Source organism: Coloeus monedula (assembly GCF_965178545.1).
Source record: "Coloeus monedula genome assembly, chromosome: 3".
Classification (NCBI taxonomy): domain Eukaryota; kingdom Metazoa; phylum Chordata; class Aves; order Passeriformes; family Corvidae; genus Coloeus; species Coloeus monedula.
Genome location: NC_138783.1, coordinates 76,529,073 through 76,549,441, shown reverse-complemented (window position 1 = coordinate 76,549,441; position 20,369 = coordinate 76,529,073). Strand labels below are relative to the sequence as shown.

Genomic DNA, 20,369 nt, shown 5'->3' with positions numbered 1-20,369 from the left:
CCAGTTTCTGCATATACTCAGGATTTAAAATTAGTGGGAAATTTTTTCTCCTCTGAGAACTCTCCTAAATCTTAGCTGTTGACTGTTTAATTTCTCTATCAATCATTTGGTATATACATCTGTATATCAAACATTAATAATATCTGGCCACAATTTACACAGCTTTGATTATAGGAATATAGGAGAAAAGCAAAACAAATTAAGCCCGAATCTCACAACCTTATGCTGTATTGCAATCTTAAGGAATATATAAGAATAAAAAGAGTCTGAAGGCTGAATAATTATGTAACTAGTTCTGGAAATTATATAAAATAGAATAATAAAATGACTGATCTTAGAGAAATACTTAGATCTATGTCCAAAGTGTGTCAGAGGTCATGTTAAGGGTGAGCAGTGGATTTCAGAGTATGCAGTTGTTACCTTCCCCCAATTACACTGAAGACAGATAGAGCATTGAAGGGAAAAAAAAAGAACGTAACACAAACCAAAACCATAATTGCAAATGTCACAGCAACATATGGGCCTTTATGGGCCTGAAAAGTGAATCCATTAAGATGCCACCAAGATGTTAAGGGAGCTGGAGAACTTGATATATAAAGAGAAGATGAATGAATTGTATTTATTCAGCCTGGGAAAGACCAGGCTAAGGGGGGATCTCCCCACACACTTTATAAAAATACCTAAATTATAGGTACAGAGAAGGAGGGTATAATGTTTTCACAAGGATGCACAGTGACAGAACAAGAGGTAACATGTAAAAGTTACTCATGGAAAATGCTGTCTAGATATATGAAAAGAAAAAGCACCTGAACAGCTGAACATTGGAATAGGGTGCTATAAAAATTAGTGAAATATCTGCCATTGAAAATGCTACTCAGCTTGACATTGTCCAGAATATCCCAATTTACGGCTTTGACTTGTTACTGAAGTTTGTACCAATAATTCCAGAGGTCCCTTCCTAATGCAGGCTCTTCTGTGTTTCTGAGCCCTGACTAACAACAAAAGTTCTACACACAAAGAGGAAAAAATATACCTGTCTTTTTCCCATTGGACTACTGAACTGTAGCAGTTCATGCACATTTTTACTCTGAAAATGATACATAATAGCATGTTTTTTGGTTTTCTTTATTCACACTGCAAACAATGAGGACGATACAGAGACATAGGTTTTACATCCTCCCAAGTTTCTGCCTTATCTGCTACAACTTGGTTTGATCAGTAAAAGACTGATAAAAGGAGAATGCTAATGTTGAGGGGGCTTTAAAGAAGCAGAATCCCTCACAAAAGTTTAAACACCCTCCATGAGCATTTGAGGGCAGAATCAGCCCTGCCCTCCTCTCCTTCCCTCTCCTGATAAAGTCTTCAGGGGAAGAAATTGAAAAATTGAGATAGAAAGCAATACGCTAGATAAGGAGGCTCCTTTTCAGCTGAAAATGTGAGGGACAATTTGAAGATGTTGAGTTTCTGTTGGTTTTAATCTTTCTAAAGAAAGGAAGAACTCTTTGAAATTGTTTGCTCGGTAAGTTGGCCTTTGTTGCAGCAATGGCCTACTACAAACTTCCAAAGAAAAAGGATTTACCAGATATCTTTCTCTATTTGAGTTTGGTCTCCTTTGGATGCTGTTGGGGTTGTGGACCAGGGCAAAGTGATGGCTATTCAGGGATTGCTTCTGATATGGAAGCTACTGGTCACTGTCTTCCATCCATATCTCTCTTCCTCAGAGTCATCAGCCCCCTTCCTTTTTTTTCTGTACTCTAATTCAACCTTCTCTTTTGTCCTCCTTTTGTTAAACACTCAGAGTATTTCCTCATGATTCACTACTCAAATACCAGTGGCTGCCAACCCTTGCCTATATTAGCTTTGTACAGCAATTGCAAACACTTAGCTGAAATAAGTACAGAATGAGTCAGAAAATTCAGTAATATGAAGTGGAAAACAGGTTCGCTGTTTGGGTGGTTTGTTTTTCTTTCCTCAAAGTAGTGAGCTGCTTGTTTAAACACAGCTAAGGCCAAAAGATGTTTGTGTTAGAAGAGATTTTAACAGCACATGGCATAATGAAAGAAGTCAAAAATATTGTAATTTTTTTCCTAAAATACAAGGCACTGTTGCAAATCACAGCTCTGACCCACTGCCATGTTGATCAGTTTTTACATTAATGTAAATGGAACTGCATTGTTGTTCCATGTTATATGGCATTAGAACACCGGCCAAGCTCAGCAAATATGTACGGAAAAGGGGCAAACACCAGAGCAACTGAAAACAACAAAAGCAGTCAATGTTTCCCCAGAAAGACCACCCCCAAGTATTTGCTTGCAGAATAAAGGGCTGCTGTCCAGGGGGTAAGAAGTGGTCACAGCACCAGCCTGACAGAGGTCAAGAAGTGTTTGAACACTCTCAGGCACATGGTGTGATTCTGGAGGTGTCCTGCACAGGGGCAGGAGTTGGACTCGATGATCCTTGTGGGTCCTTCCAACTCAGGACAATCTATGATTCTGTGATAAGGCTTCCCATTTTCAGGATTGTGACCAGGAGAAGTTACAGTCTTCTCCACTGGGTGGCAACGTAGGATACAATAACAGCAAGAACAGCTCTCTCCACAGGATCACCAAAACAAGGGATTTTGCTCCTGTTGCTGTTTCACTTTGCAATGCTGTGAACGTGTGTTAAAAAAAAAAAAAAAAAAAAAAAAAAAGGCAGCTTTGAACACAGGTGATTGATTATGGGCTAATCAGACTTGGTGCAGTTCAACAAGTATTAACACAGCCCCCTCCCCCCCCAATCCAATTTTTTTCTCTTTCATCATAACAGTGTCATGAAATGTAAACTAGAGTTACCATTAGATATGCTGGAAACTAAGGCTGACTTCTCATAAGTGGTTTTTCACACACACCATGGCTACAGTTCTGCAATTTTTTTATAATGAATGATTTTTAAAGTAATTTTAACTTATAGCAAGAAAATGTAAGACACAAGGTTAAAAAGGACTAAAAAGTCCCACAACGACTATGTCTCTGATTTCCTTAAAATACACAATGTATTTTCTCTGACAAAATTTCCTATTACATGAGTACAGTATATATCTGTATCTCTTAATTTCCAGCAGACAGGTGAAGGTGATGGAACATTACTCTCACATCCACACAAGTGCATAAGCTCAGAATTATTTCAAACACACATACATATGAGAAAAATTAACTTAAACACACTCCCTATTTATCAGGAGATGTTTTTCTAGGACATGAGTTGTTCTGTACCTAGAAAAAGATTTTGTTCTCTTTCTATGAAATGGTAATCTATTTTATTCAAGGTCTATTTAATATTTATGGAAAAATGGGCAGTGTAAATCCCAAATAGTTTAAACCTTTTGGGGATTGATGCAATTATTAGAGAAAAGTGCTCATCTGAACAACAACTTTAGGATCTTTTTACATATGGCTTCTCTTCAGGTATTCCAGTACAATTTGTGTACACAGCTGAGACCAGAGTTTTTCTTGTCGCGAGCATCTGCTTGACTCATCGTGTGTGCTGCATCTACCACTGTGAACTGTTCCAATGGCACTGTTGAAGCATCTGCCACACAGGCTCTCTCTACAGAGGAATTCAGAGCCTAGAGGACTCTGACACGAAGCAGGGAACAGCAAATCAATGAGCTTTAGCTGGAGTCCAGAAAACTTGGGGTTTTTTTACCTTCTGATCTTTTTAACACCTAAGGGTGGTGCACAGTGGTGCCCTTGTAACAACAGCTCCCTGAGGCACAGGGTAGAAGTGACCCATTTCTGTAGTTTCTTTCTGGTAGCCATGAAACATGCTCTGAATTGTCTCTGCATTTCTGGTGATTTTAACAGGGGTAAAGGTAATTTTCTTCATGTGGCTGGCGTGAGGTTGTGTTTTGGATTTGTGCTGAACACAGGATTGATAATATAGAGATGTTTGTTATTGCTGAGCAAGGCTTGCACAGAGACACCACCTTTTCTGCTTTTTGTACTGCCATGATGGCAAGGAAGCTGGGGAAGTTGGGAGGAGACACAGCCAGGACAGGGGACCCAAACTGACCAAAGGGATATTCCAGACCATAGGGCATCATGCTTAGTGTATAGAGTGTGGGGGAAGAAGGAGGAAGGGGAATGTTTGGAGTGATGAAATTCTGTCATCCCAAGTCACTGTTAGATGTGATGGGGATGTGCTCTCCTGGAGATGGCTGAACACCTGCCTGCCCGTGGGGAGCAGTGAAGTAATACCTTGTTATGCTTTGCTTGTGAGTGGCATTTTCTTTCTCTACTAAACTGTCTTAACCCCCAAGTTTTCTAGCTTTCACTCTTCTGATTCCCTCCCCAATCCTGCTGTTGGGGTGATGCCTTAGGTTTTAACTTCTATATTTTTCAGATTCTGTGCTGCTTAGTGTGCAACTCTGAAACTTCATACAGACTGTTAGCTACTGTCCTCTCTTTCTGGTTAGACATAACAAACCCTCTCTGGGCCTGAACTCAAGGACACCTTGTTGTCCCAGGCCCCAAAATATGTAAACTAAAGTCTCTGGAAAGAGAACTTGGGGTAATTACTTAATTACCTGAAATTGTAATTGGAGAATTAACCCTGATATGCAAATGGACCAAACTTATAAAAGTGTGAAAAACCCATGACCCAGCGTCCATCTTGGGTGGAGCCCCTTGGAGGCTTTTGACTCCCAAGGTGTACCTTTGAAGGCCCTTCAAATAAATACCTGCTTTATTCTCTTCATCTTGTCATGTCTCTGTTTTCAGGTAGCCACTTCAAGGCATCAGGGGCAATGAGCAAGTGGCTGCAAGTGGTAGATGCAGCACACACGATGAATCAAGCAGATGCGAGGAATTCTGCTGCTGGCTGGGGTTAAACCATGACAATGCTCCCTTAGGGTGAAAAGATGTTTTACCATCAGACTTACATGCTCTTGAGGACAAGATTCAGATGATCTAAGCTATGCAACCACTCTGTGCTGCACAGTTACAAGTGATTACAGTGGTCCACTAGCACTAAGTAGATGTGTCTCTCTCCATTGACTGCACAGACTCAAGTCCAAATTAGATGCCTATGTTTGCATAGCTATAGACGTCAGTTGAATCTCACCCTAAAAAATAAAGTTGTACACTCAAATTGTTGTACACTTCCTTGTACACTCATATATGGCATTGTCAACATATGAATTTGAAAGAATTAACTATATTGACTGAAACATGAGCTAAATTAATTTTCACTTTAAATTCTTCACAGGTGTCAAAGCAAATAAACAACTTCTGGCTGTTTGATTCAACTCTTTTTCACTGCAAATATATTCCTTTACTAAGCAATTAAAATTACAGAGAGGGAGCAGAGCCCTGAAGTGAAGAGCAGAGCTCTTGAAGTGACTGGTAAAAAATTCTCGTTTGAAAAACTAATTCTCTCTGTATTAAAATATTTATTTGAAATTAAATGATTACGGCGAATCTCTGTGAATACAGTCTGTGCTGTCAAAAGGCTGAAGGGCAGTCTTCCAGAATGAGCTTTTGTTGGGTTTGATCATAGTAAAATATTTCCTGTGTTAGAAATATATGTTGTACAGAGCCAGTAATGATTTTTCTAGACATTCCTGTTCAAAACCCCCTGTAATGGTTTATGCCACCTCTCTCTGTTAGCTGCTGTCTAGCACCCCTGCACCATTCAGTGCTGCTCTTCCCCCACTCAGAATTGCAGTGTGTTAACTGACCATGTTTAATACTTTTCAATGGAAAATGAAACATCCTTATATCAAAAACATTGGTAGGATTTGTTAATTATTTCTTATTTATTTTAAACATCTTCTGTACAAGGATTTCAGGAGGCACTGTTAATATACTTTTCTTCCTTAAGTAGAATAGGGCAAGTTGCTTTGATGTTTGCACTTAATAATATTACCTGTCTGCCATGCTATCTTTGTAGATTCCAGAAACAGTTACTTAAACAATGAAAAAATGCATTTTTGGTAGATGTAATATAGGATAGGCTTGTTACTTCATCTGTAACTGTAGTACTAATGTGCGATTCAGCTGTTTTAAAGACACCAGGGTATGAAAGTGAGACATATTAAAAAAAGGATTGCTGGGAACCTATTTTATACAGGAACATAAGCATCTCTCATATACTGTCATTGACATATTTGCAAAAAGGACACGAACATACCAGTTTTTATAACACTTTCTTAGAACTGTTGTAAGAACTGTTAATAACAGTTTATAGTAATTGTTTATAAGAACTGAACCTCGCCCAGAGAGGTTGTGGAGTCTCCCTCACTGGAAATTTTCAAGAACTTTCTGGATGCAATCTTGTGAGATGTGCTCTGGGATGACCCTGCTTGAGCAGGGAGGTTGGACCAGATGTACCCCTGTGGTCCCATCCAATCTGGCCCATTCTGTGATTCTATGACTAGAGACTTAAAACCTGGAGTTCTAGATACCATAACATCACCTACAGTGAAAACAGGCTAAGGAAATGGAGGGAAAATTAAAGGAAAAGTCGATCTTCTTTCCATGAACACTCTAATTCTCTCCAAATCTGTTTCCAATTTTATCTAACATTTAAACTGAAACTTTGAGAAACTATGCGAAACACAAGGTTTTGTGCCTTATTCAAGAACATGTTTCACCCTTGACCTAAGGTACTGAGAAAGAATTAAACTGATGCTATGTCTTGCATGATTATTTTATACAGCTTAGCTCAGTGAGCTTAACACATCACTTTGACCAGAAGATCAGTATTAGTAAAAATAGATCAACAGTGTTATATGGTATCACTTGCAGTATATGGATCAACATGGATACCTAGTTTTCAAGTGAAATATCTCAAAACACTCAAAGCATAGCTGTTCTGGATCAGTCTACCAGCTGTAATATTTAGTCTTTAGATTTATTTTAGTTTTTTGTCTCAGCATAGACCCTTTGTATGAGCTTGAGTTACTAGATATTTTAAACTTTGATAATGTAAATTCTACCAGTACTTTCAGACTGATGCCCTTTACAGACAAGGGGGAGAAAAAAGTCCTAGGAAGTTGTATCCAACTAATTGGAAGACTAAACTAATTGCATCCTACAAGGGTCCATTTAACTCTTCACTGAAAAAGAGGCCAAGAGGCCCATTCAGACATGCATTTCTTCACACAAATACCTGGAGTAGATATGATGAAGAATAACACAAGTTTCAACACAGCTCTTATTAACATAAGACATAAATGTGTTTAACATGACACAAACTCCTTAAGAGGAGAAGCTTCATCATGTTACACAGAACACTAGAGTGCAACCCTGCCATCCAAGGGATTTTCTCAAATATGCATAAAGATTCCTAACAGTTTGAAGGAAGGTCTTGCTGGTAGCAGAGAGGTCTTGTTTATTCTGAAAGAAAAACAACTCACTGTGAGATTGGACTAGGTTTTATGCTTCTTATTTCCTTTCTCTGCCTCACAGGTATAAAGCATGTTTTTGGGAAGAATCTGCACAGTCTTCTGTTGCATGAATCTAACAATTTAGTTCAGCTGCTTTGATCTGTTCTTCATAGTAACTTCTGATATCTTAGGTGCTACCTGAACATGGAAACCTTTCAGATTTGGATGTGACTATTCACACTAATGTTGACTGGATCATGTACTAAGGCTGCAGCATGGCATACATGTGTGCACCTATGTCCTTTTCACTGCGTTTTGTTTCAGTTTTTTTTCAGAGAGAGTTGTCACAGAAGTACTCATAGCAGTAGGCATTAATTGGGTTGCCTCATTAAATTTCTGTGTGGGATACTACACTTTAAAAATTAAAATTCTTTCTGAATTAAAGTATCTTCAGTTTGGGTTATTTAAGGAACTAAGAAAAAAAAAAAGAGCTAACATCACTGATTTCTAAATTCACGGTCTTCATTAATGCAGCTTAATTTTCCTGAGAGCCCACATGTGGACTAGTGCTAAAATCTTTGACCTTAAAAATGCAGTGTTACAACAGAAACAGAACAAAATAGTAATTTTAATGAATATAAACCAATTTATGCTTCCAATCATCCAGTTCTAAAGGAATACAAGTAGAAGCTGAGCTGCTAAAGAAGATAAGAGACTGTAACTTTTATTAAGAAGGACATAACGATATGTTATGCTCGTAGCCTCACAGTCGTGAATGGCAGGTTAGTTTTACTTCATTACAGAGGATCTAATGATTCTTTTGACTATAAAAGCAGCAAGAAAAATTTGGTAAAACTGGAAAGAATAATGTTTATTTCTAGAAAAAGTAATGAACGAACTCATTTTTTGAATGCATTGATAAAACTGTATGAATACCAACTTTTTATCATCTGTATTATATAAATGACAGTAACAAAATCAATCCATACACATAAAAATCTATAGAATATTAATCAAAATAGGACTACATAAAGCAAATTTTTCTTATATAAAGAAAAGCTTTCTGCAAACTTTTACAATTAGACTCATAGGAAAAATTAGTGGTTTTCACATAAGACTCACAACCAATTTCCAGATCTTTAAAGTCACCCTGCTTGAGTATCTACGTCATCTGTAAAAATGAAAAAAGCAAAGCCCTCAGCACAATCTAAGTTTCAATAGCATACTTTCACAGCCAGTGCAGGATGCTCAATGAAAATCTGACCTATAGCTGCCAAGAGAAAAGCCTTCAGCAGATGTTACATAATAATACAAAGGTTGAAAGGAACATCTGTAAATGATGCGGTGCTGAACATCATTACACTGAAATTTCCTCTCTGGACTGGTAAAGTTGCAGAGTTTATAGAAAACTGCTATGGGCATTACAGTGAAAGAAGACCTCATAGACAATATTTCATAACCCAAAATATTGTTTAAATAATTCATTGAGAGCTGCTGCACCAAATTTCCATGGCTAGAGGTGATAAATAACTTGAGTTTAGAAATATAAAATGCTTCAGAGTATCAGCGTGTGAAAGAAGTCTCATTGTAAAATACCACTAAACTTATTATTTGAAAGAGAACCTCTATATCTAAGTTGAAATCACTAAGAGCATATTTCTTTTAAAAGAACTTCAATGGGGCCCAAACTTTCTGTTTAGTATAATCTACTATGATTCATAGTTAATTATTCTATGCAAGGTTTATCTTTGAATTATGCATCAAAGTCTTCTGCATGAGTTTTCCTTGGTTTTAATGTTAACCCTTACAAAAAAGGAGACAATAGATTTTTATTTTTATTGCCTTCATTCTTTCATTTTACACAGTCATAGAAAAATAGGCATCACAATTTAATATTAGTCATCTATGACTCTTCAAGGTTTTCCAAGTGAATTCAGGACTACTTTACCACACTTTATGATATGAAAGACCAAAACCTTCCACAATGAAGGTATGATGATGCAATAATTCAAACTTGGAATATCCTTTGTTACTGTTCTTTCTCATGCCTACCTTTGAACAGTCTCCTGTGACTTTATAAATGCTACAGTTTATTTAACATGGTGCTAATAATGTTTTTAATTTTAAAAGTCAATACAATTTGTAAATTATTACCGACCGAATAGAAATTAATTCACCCAGTGTTAGAACTTCTGCTGTGCATGACAAACAAGTTCAATGATTCTAGGGCAAACACTACAGAAAATGATATATTTGCTCAGACAAACAAAAGGAAAAGTAGAACATTTATTTTGAGGTTATCAAATGCAACACATATTTTGCTGATTTTATGTAATGAAATCCATTCCATCCTGAAGCCTCATGAGATTTATCTAAGCGTATACTGAGGACAGATATTAACAATATTAAAGCAGGAATGACTTTTATTGTTATAACTCATGGTGAAATAGGGAACAAACCCCACAATTACTATAAATGAAGGGAACATATGCCATTTCATGTCTTTTCTATGTTGACACAGAAATATGTATCATAAGCCCCTCTTAAACTGACTCTGCTTTGGTATTTGAAAACTTCTGGTTCTCTTGTTGTGGAAAGCTACTGGTGAGAAGACTTTTGAGTTCATGGGAAGATTGAATGCTCACAGTTCCGGGTCAGGCATTTGCAAATTTGCATATTTTGAGGAAGTACAAACTTACAGTTGCTTTTTCTCTATGATCTGTCGCTGGCCCTTGTTGGCAGCAGCCTATTAGGCTAAGCAGTAAGAGCCATAATGGGCTGTTCCTACACTTTAAGTTACTCAAACAAATCCTCTGCATAGATGTCAAGTGGTGCCTTTGACAACAGTTTACATTCTTCCTTATTTTAAAAAGTGATTATTAGTTCAAACAGAAGGAAATTAGAATCAATTTATTAATCTCCCCTATATCACCATTTCTATTCCTTTGTTGGATAAGAACAGCATCAGGATTGTACTCGTTTCAGAATATTTAAGAATCTAAAGAGAAAATTTTCCCAGCCTAAGAGCTGTGCTACAGCTAAGCGTTTATATTTGATTAGAGATGCTTATTATAATCACTTTGTAACAATTTGCTCAGCAATTAAAATCAATCATGCTGTTTAATTTCTCTTAATTTGGATACTTCAGATATGCGTTTTATATGAAACTCTTCCTTCAAAACTTGATTAGCTGTTTTTAATAATCTCCATTAGTCGTGAATCCTTCAACACACATAATTTTACTATATTTTTCACTCACATCTATTTTTATTTCAGTTAAATCACTGGTCTCAAGATGTACAGTACATATTATGCTCTCCTCTGTGTATTTTTAATTTATCTCTCTTCACATTCTAGCCAGGCTCTCTGGATCACCAAAGCTGTATAAATCTCAGTTAAACCTCTTTATGTTTGTGAAGTGGAACAAGCTCAGTCTATTTGCACAGCTCCCATTATTTTAGCTTTAATGCTAAGATGCCACTGAAATTCCAAATTCATATGCTTTGATAGTGAATAACTTATTAATTTCAATACCTCTTTTTCCATTGAACCTAATGAATCCTGTAACACTAAATTCCAGGTATTTCATCATGACACTCAGCCATGCCTTTGAAGGTGAACTTTGAATTTCAATTTCATGCAAGGCCACTGCAGTCACACAATTGGGTAAGACAGTGGAAGGGCTGAAGACTCCTCTGAGATGTCTTGCTTCCACAAGTCCTGGCCACTACTGATCTTTTCAGGCATGAATACAGGAGTGTGGGAATTCCGGTCTGAGGTTTTTATGAAAGCGTGAGCCTGGACTCTGTGAAATGCTAGATCCAGAACAATTTCTAGAATTGCAGAATCAAGGGCCATATTTCCATGGTATTGTGATTTGAAAAAAAAAATAAAGCTTAAACCAAAAATGGAACAGCTGAAGCATATGAAATGTAAACTGTTAAATAAGCTTTCATTTCAATAATACCCTTTTTCATTTTCTGACCTTTTTCCATCCAGGCTTGATAATCTCTTGGATAGTATTAGAGAAGGAAAAGGTTATAAGATTTAACTGATATACAATGTGATAGCTGTTAAAACCCTCAAATTGCTTGCTTTAGAAAGATGCACAAAGAGGAAAATTAAGAACTGCAAAGATTTTTTTTTTTCCATTAATCTGTCTTTTGTCTCCAGGGCTTTTTGCTACTTGCAGCTTGAAACACAGATACAGCAAGCAGTCCAAGAAATCTCTTCAGGTCCTGATACACCAGAAATACATAGTTCATTATATTGTTTTCTCATGTCAAGCCCAAACTTCCAGTCACCAGCAGTTACGGCACATGGTTTTGAAACAGAAGGCAAAAACAGATGGAAAGAATGAAGAATCTCAGAACGGATACAATCTATTTGTCTTTAACTAATTTGACCAATACAAACTTTTCCCCATCAGTGCCAGAAACACTGGTGAGATGCACTAATGAGTTCATCAATATCGTTATTTACTATTATACTAGTGGGAAGGCAGGATGAGGGGAGAACAAAAAAAGTAAAGTGAGTGAGTGTACAGTTCTTCAGTATTTAGAGAGAAAAGCGATGATGCCTGCTCAGGTCACTATGGCTTCTAAAATGTCACAGTATCCTGGGATCATGGCAAGAGAAGTTGAGCAACACAGGATTTAGATAATCCTAGATTCAGAATCATAGGGCTTAGGGAGATTTTAAGGAGCTATCCAATTTATCTCCATATCTCTAAGAAAAATCAGCTTCTGCTGCATCATTTCTCAGTGCCTTGCCTTGCCTATTCTTAAAAATCCTTCTTCATGCAGACACTGGACAACAGAACTACTTATTTTTACCCTTGTCACTAGAAAACTCTTGCTAATGTTTAAGCAGAATATATTTCAAATGCTTGCTATGCATCCTAGCCATTATGAAAGCAGATAATAGACACTTCTCCCTAGATCATCACTTCTGTAATAATAATACTAATAGTAAAAAACCCCATATCTCAGTCAAACTGCAGGAAAGATTTCCCCCTTCAGTAACAAGAGAACAAACATAAACAAAATTGAATGAAGGGCATTTTGACTAAACAAGAAGGCAAAATGAAAGGATGGAAGAGGACAGATCTGAGTGCCTTCATAAAGATACTGAAACAGGACATAATGTACCACAATGTATTTAGTGTACAATCAGTGGTCTTGAGGTGTAGGAACAAATCTGCAAGTCTCAGCTCCAGTTGATAATCTAGAGCAATTCAGAGTATCCTGCTCTTCTTGTTTTAATCATCGGTCTGTACTTCTATTCTCTACATCTCAGCTCTTTCAGGAAGCTGACACTCACATTTACTGACCAAAAATATAAATATATATACACTAATATAGATACAAAGACAAAATATTTTAGTTAAGGAAATTTTTAAGTGGTATTCCTAACTTTTAAGATACAGTGCTTTTGTCACCCATTATATCTTTGGGTGGATCCAATAATAAATATATTGTGTGTATATATATATATATGCACATAGATATATATAAAAGTGCATATGTATTAGCATATATATAGCCTATATATATATATTAGCATATATATTAAAATACTTTTTAAAAACACCATGAATTTAGAGAATGTGGAGAATGTTTCATTCCTCTAACAGGGCTCTAGGGTCTAATCAATCAAAATCAAACAGTACAGTATAACAGTATAAACAAAACAAAAGTATAATCATATAATGTAATAATGGAGACAATATAATAGTACCATACAATATAATACAGGTTTGAAAATACATAATATATGAATAGTAAGTATATAAGCAGCCAAAAGTAATGGTAGAAGAACCTTGTTCTTAGGAAATCTGTAATTACAAGACCCTCACTTTATATTGTTACTGAAACACTTGGTAGGAACACTTTAAATCAACCAGGGGATGGGCAGAAAAACAAAAGCAAGGATGTGCAGTTGAGATTAAATCTCAAATACAGCTACCTAAAGAAGGAACATGGCATCTTCAGAAGATTGTTGAAATCTCTGGACAAAGGTTGCCAGTGAGACAAGGGAGTCAACCACTCACTGGACTTTGGGGCTGCCAAAGCACAGGACTGCCCAAGAAGATAAAGAAAAGTGGGCCTGTAGCTGTTTGCTGAAAAGATGTCCATTAACTTTCCTTAGGTATCAATCAATATATGACAGCTCCTACCCAACTTTTTAGAGATACCTAAGGTGCATATTGTCCACTGCTGCCTTTACTTGGCACCAGCTATCTCCCACTTCATTAACTCACAGCCCTCTTTGATATGACCTTTGATACTACCTACAAATACACACCACATTAACATCATGATTTTTATTACAAATAATTGCAATGAACTTTTCAATATTTTGGTCTCTGTCATCAGGAAGGAAAGGATTTCCTGCTCAGAAAAATACTTGTTTGGGTGACCAAAGCAATAAAGCAAAAACATAGTGATCAGCTCTCTGAAAATCTTTCTGCCATCCAAAAATGCTAGTGTTTTATAACCTGTGTAATATATTGATTCCAGAGACACACATCTAGGACTGCAGTTGTTTATTATCTCTTCTTTGCCATTGCTGCTGAATGATGTCTCCCAAGCTGCTGCATATATAAAAAAATACGTGTTTCACTTTTGAAATGTTTTATCTTCATGTCTAACTTTTAACTCTCTCATGGGAAACTATATATATTAAGAGATTACTTAATACTTCACAGCCAGAGAAGGTTTTAAGCTGGAGTCTGTTACCACATGCTGCATTGAAAGGAGCATTTTATAAAGATGAAGTTCAAACAAAAATCCATATCCTTTTTATCCAACTGTATTTTGTAAATGTCAGTCCAGCCTCTTTTCCAGTGTATGTTTAGGTGCCGTAAATTCGAAGGAAAAATGTCTGAAGAACACTAGAATTCTTCTGTTTTTCCTAAACAGAGATGCAGGGAGATTTTATTTACTGTGTACACGTAAAGCCTGAGAGAAGGGAACCCATGCTTATTTATTTTTCAAACCAATCATGACACGGACACAGGGAAACACCACACCCGACTCGAACAGAAGCTGTTTTAGTGCAACACGACTTGTGAACGAAAGAGGACCAAAGTGAGTCAGAAAGGTACCTTCTTACGACATCTTCTCCGTTCCAACACGGGAGTCCGTCGGCAGCTGCCAACTCATTCCCGCACAGCTGATCTGCCAGGCCGCCGTAGAAGGCTCTGTAGAGCCGGAGGTGGCTGATAAATTCCCTGCACACAGGAACACGAGAAAGAGCTGTCAGTGTCAACCAGCAACATTGAGCCGTCTTGCTGCTGTGGATTTCTACAAGATAAGGAATGTGTTCATTCCATTACTCTCCACTGGTTCCAGTGATATTTTAAATCGATTTGTCAATAGGTGAGTTTGATTCTTCTAGATACACTTCTTTGTTTACAGAGTTGATACTCCCATTAAATTAAAAAAACCCCCTATTTTACCTATGCTCTGGAATAGGAACTATTTTCCTTCAACCTGAATTTTTTTTGCGTAGTAGTGATACAGTTTGCAATGCTACAGTTGGACAAATAAACGAAAAATGCTCCAAAAAAAAAGCACAGCAAAACCAAGGTGCACATGAATAAGTCTCTTGTTTTTCGAAAGTGCTAACAAGAAGTCCCTTACATATCTTTACAAATACTACAAAAAATATTAGTTAAAGTTATGCAGCAATGCAAGATTTAGGTAAAATGGCTTGAAGATGTAGATATTAAATATTTAGTAAAGATTAAAATAACTGTCTGAAATATTATATCAGTTCTACCATGTGCTGTGCTGGCAGGTTATAAATTATGAATTGTTATTTTAAATAATTTTCAAGATGCCCAGAGGTAATGATAAGGTTTTTTACTTAATTCAAAACAAATTAATTACTTTTTAGTTGGTATGTTCTCAACAAAATTGTGATATTTAATATAAATTGTTTGTTTATGTATTGAAAATCTCTTCCTGGGAGACCCCTTCCTACTGTGAAAAATGAAAATACTTATTCATTCTGGAATGGAACATGACACATTCCTGAGTTATCTATGACCTGCAGGCACACAGAAAAGCACCACCAAATGCTGTACTCATTGCTCTGTAACCCAGCAAGCTTCACTTTATGTTAACTTCTTGTATAATGTCTGGAGTTGTGAAAAAATGCCAGAAATAATATATATTTCCCTGTATTTAGTCACCACAGGCCTAAAATTCTATAAGGAACTAAGTGTTAAGTATAGTTTACTTCAAATTAAAACAGGTAAAACATCAGTGAGTATATACAGTCCATCATTTAAAAAGTCATATGCTCTTTCATGTAATAGGGCTCATCTTTTACACAAACCACAGTGGTCTTGATTTACTATGTCTATTAAAGGTGATGTGAGTGCCCTACTAATTCTGAAACTGCTGTTCTGAAAAATCTCATGTAGGGTCAATTTTGACCACGCATCATATAATTGCCTATGTGCATTAGGTTTTAAACATGATTCATCCACACTCTCCTAGCCATGAATAGCCATTATCTTTTATTTCTCCACATCCAAATTGAATCCAGTGTGCACAGTGGGTTTGCAATTTCCCTCTAAATCCCATTGAGTGGGATTGATTTTGATTTTGTGTATGCTCTGTGTTTACATTTTGGATGAAAAGTAGTGTTTAGAGAGTCCTCTCAAAGCGAACGTTGGAATTTCTTCTGAAGAATAAATAAAAAAAAATAAATATACCTGTCATATTATCCTGTCACAAACTGAATTCTAACAGAAAGGCCATTCAGTTTATTAGTAAATACATCCTGAGGCAAAGCTAAATTTAATAGAGAAGTAATAACTGATTTCAGCCCCTGTTGATGTCTGACCAAAGTAGTTAGAAGGGCAGATGGTATGAATGTCAACTTTCACATGATCTTTCTCTAGACCAGATAGTATGTAACGATAGGCAGCTGAGCACAAATGCACAATTACAGTCAGTGGAAGCTGAAGATACTTTTTATCTGTTTATTGAGAAATGTCCTTTTTTTTTGTTGCTGGTTATTTACAATTTCATTCTCTGTACTAGAAGCTGTCTGAAGTTCTGGAGAAAAAAGCATTATATACTTTCTATGTTGCTATGGAAGGGTCTGCTTAGATTTTTTAAAATTCATCTAACAATTTTTTGGCATCAAAAGAGCAGAGAAATTTCATTTTCTTCTTGTACCACATAGTACCAGAAAGTATCAGCTTAGGTCCAATGGTAAAAATAATTCAGGAAAAGTTCAGATAGTGGCAGCCCAATAATGTACTTGAAAATGTAAACTTTCATCTGGACATGCATTTGGAAAACAGAAGTACCACAGGAGGTAAATAAGGTGGAGTTAGAGAAGAGCACTTCCTTAAAAGCAGGCTGCAAGCACTTGCTGAAGTCACACTTGCATGTGAGGTTCTAACAGTTGCTATGGCAATATAAAGTGAAATGTAAAGTGACTGTGACTAATAAGGAAGGAGGTGATCCAGGAGGTAGCAACTACAGATGATATAAACTAAGAAGTTGTTAAACTGAAATCTGCATCAGTGGATCTCAAACTTTCTTTCCCTTCCCCTTTTTGGTGCAGAGTTTGCATGCCATGAAGTGTCTCCAGAATCTCAGGTAGGTGAGAGGGAAGGGAAGGGAAAACAGTGTTGCTTTGTGTTGCCCACTGCCACTCATGCCCCCTAAGGTCTCTGAGGCAATCTCCCTGTCACCAGTCAATCCAGTGTTCCGTGCTTTGAAACACGGAACAGTCCTGATCTAAGTGAGATTTTTAGAATATGGTATTGTGTTTGCAGAGTGTTAGCAATCAGAAAACATCAAGAACTTGCTTAGCTACATGTAACTGACAAACGTGCAGCCATGTAATGGGTATTCCCTGAAAAACTTCTGTGCTGCCTAAAGCAAACTTCTGGTTTGCATATCTTTCTGTTCCCACAATGTTTTGAAAAACCTGTATTTGTTTTTCTGATTGTGTTTTTTTCTCCACTGTTTAGTAACAGAAGGTCCTTACACTGAGAAGAATGGTCTGCCTTTGAAGCTTAGAGACATTTTTTCTTCTCCAGACATCAGGAGTGAGCAGTTATTACCTGCAATTCTCTCACTTCTGTTTTCTTGTGCACTACAAAGTGAAATGTGAGGAAAAAGAGGACAAAGAAAACTTCTCTGTATTTTAGCAAATACTATTACAGAAATGAAATTTCTGATTTTAACTTTGTACTTCATTTGCATAATGAAGCTTTTAGTCTTAACTGCAACACTCCTAATGCCTTGCAGTGCTATTACTACTAACGGTCATTGAAGATCTGATTAACTTGTCTAAATATAGATTGGCCTTTGAGTTTCCTTCAGCTACCTAAGGTACCTGCAGAAAGCTGGAAGCCATCACAGAATCACAGAATCTGCTGATTTGGAAGGGATTCACAAGGATCGAGTCCATCTCTTAGCCCTGCACAGGACCATCCTCAAGAGTCTCACCATGTGCCTGAGAGTATTGTCCAAACACTTCTTGAACTCTGTCAGGCTTGAACTTTATGATACAACTTATGGGACACCTGCATCCTTCTTGGCAGGAGAAGATCAGCTGGGATATCCCATGATATCCTTAAGTGGCACTGGATGCTTGTAGATGTGTGGACAACTAAAATGAGGTCTCCTTTCCACAGACCATAATGACAGCTCAAACACCTAACTCATATAGTTACACAAAGTTCATACCGCAATGCTGAACCAGGTTTAAATGAAATCTCCAAGCCTCTGCAGTCACTTCAGTTTGCTATATACCAGCAAAAAAGCCAAAAAAAAAAAAAAAAATCAGCAGGTCTTGCTTGAACAAGGCTTTCAAGATTTAGTCCCAAATGCTTAGTTGTCTCCTTTTTTACAGTAGAAAGGTAGGTAAGAAAATAATTCTTTTTTTTTTTCTGTCTTATCAGCTTGTACAAATAATTTTCTGTAAAAAGCTACAGATACTTTTTGTCAGATTTAATAATGCCTGCTGATATGTAAAGTCAAATGTAATTTTAAAAATTACACACAGGGCTAACACTCACCTTCTATCAATGCTATCCACTCTCATAAATATTTTAACCACACCAAGTGACTCTGGTCATGTCTCTATTACTTCTGAAAACAAAAACTAGTCATGAAGTTACCCTTTCCAAAATGTAACTGTGTTGCTAAAATGTTTCATTCTTTGGAGACTTTATTCTCTAGTAATACATGCCATTGCATTGAGCATAATCTACTCTGTTGTAAAATTAATGGCTTACTTTATTCTTTCTTTCTGGCTGTAAAACTAATGTCTTACTTTCTTCTGTTGGTGAGTGTTCCTTCACTGTCTCTGGAGAACATCTTCAACACTTGATTATCTTTGTTCTGATCAAAGGAGCAACCTGGAGACTCTTTAGGCTTCCTTACAGGAGGACCACACATTTTATTCACCTAAAAGGAAAAAAAAGCCACAAGAAGAAGGAAAGAACACATGTAAGCAACAATTCTTATGTATCTCTCAATTCAGTTTCAATACATTTTAATGAGAAAGAAAGACTAAGCTAAGAAAAGCATATTTAATTATCATACTTTGTAACATTGTATCCATAATGAATGCAGCAAACACATAATTAGTCAGGAAAAATAATAATAAAAGCATTCCTTTCTAAGGGATACCAAGTGTATAAGAAAGTCACCATGTATTTTATTGATTGTGGCTTTTTTTTCCCATAAGGGAAGTGTATTATTATGCAGACAATATCATAACCTCAGAGAATATGATGTGTGGTGAACAGCAGCATGTTTTCATTTTATCTGTAATATATCCCAATCACATTTTTAATATGCACTGAACTTTGTGCTTTCTTTCAGGGTTGATGTTATATGGCATGTTCAGCCCAGTGACACAAAGCATATAGTGAACAGTTAGCATAGTGGAAACTTGCATTACAACATTGCAAGATGTTAAGGTAATGACTCAAGATGTAAATTTAATGATATTGGAGCACAGACGTTGAAAATATCAAATAATTTTACATCCAGCTTTCTGATGTCAATAGATAAAAATTCACATGAGCTCTCATTTTCTTCTTTGTAAAATGTGATACTGAGTGATTTGTATGACAGAGGACATTCATTCACATTCATAGCTCATTGTTCTTCCTAGTCATTAAATAAAAATAATTAGGGTTATATATATATTTATTAAATAGGAGATAGTTATGCTTGTAATCACAATAGACAAGATATACTAAGCAGGCTGAACAGCATGCATTTGTGTAAGCTAGCACTGGTGAAAAAACTAATACTGTATGTGATTTATGAAAACTTGGTAGTCAAAAGGTAGTGAACTTTTACAGAGAAAAAGGGAGAGAAAAGATCAATGCAGCCTCTAAGACAGGCATCCAACTTTGAAGCAGAAACATACTCAAAATCCTACCATGTGAAGGAAGGAACGTGTATGCTACACAACAGGGATTATTGTTTCCTATTGCATTTTATATTCCCACATGTAAGAACAGAGAGAGTAAATAAATTTCATTTTCAAGCTATCATCATGCATTAAAGAGAGTAGTGCAAGTCTTAAGGACCATCTTTCCAACTAAGAACTGCTAGAGCTAGGTAAGAAATACATTTAAAATTCAAAACAGAATAAACACATCTAACTTTGATGAGTTTGTTGCCATGCATGTTGCAACTGGTGATAATGAAAGATTCATTGAATGCACTTGCTTAGGCCAGTGAAAAGAAGAAAGAATCAGCATTATTACTACACAAGAATTAATGTGCACCTTATGATTTGAAATTGAGGGTAAAGTTAAAACTGAGTAGTCCTTTTAGGCTGTGGTTCACATGTCACAACTCAGGCAGCCAAGTTATAGTTTAAACTCCCTTCAAATGACATGCATGAATTTACCTGCAAAACAATTATCTCTGGACATATGACTAATGTCCTTTAAGGGATCACACTTTCAACATCACTCAAAGCATTCATTTCACCGTTT

General features: G+C 36.5%; 1 protein-coding gene across 1 annotated transcript in view; it reads right to left on the bottom strand.

Moving 5' to 3' along the window:
• The window catches only part of GPC5 (glypican 5), a gene marked incomplete at both ends in the record, with an annotated part of 614,716 nt that overhangs the window by 478,659 nt on the left and 115,688 nt on the right, over window positions 1-20,369 (bottom strand). The window contains 2 exons of the mRNA XM_082277454.1: window positions 14,478-14,603; window positions 18,683-18,816. Coding sequence (XP_082133580.1) covers window positions 14,478-14,603; window positions 18,683-18,816 — 260 coding nt within the window. The remainder of the gene's footprint in view (window positions 1-14,477; window positions 14,604-18,682; window positions 18,817-20,369) is intronic.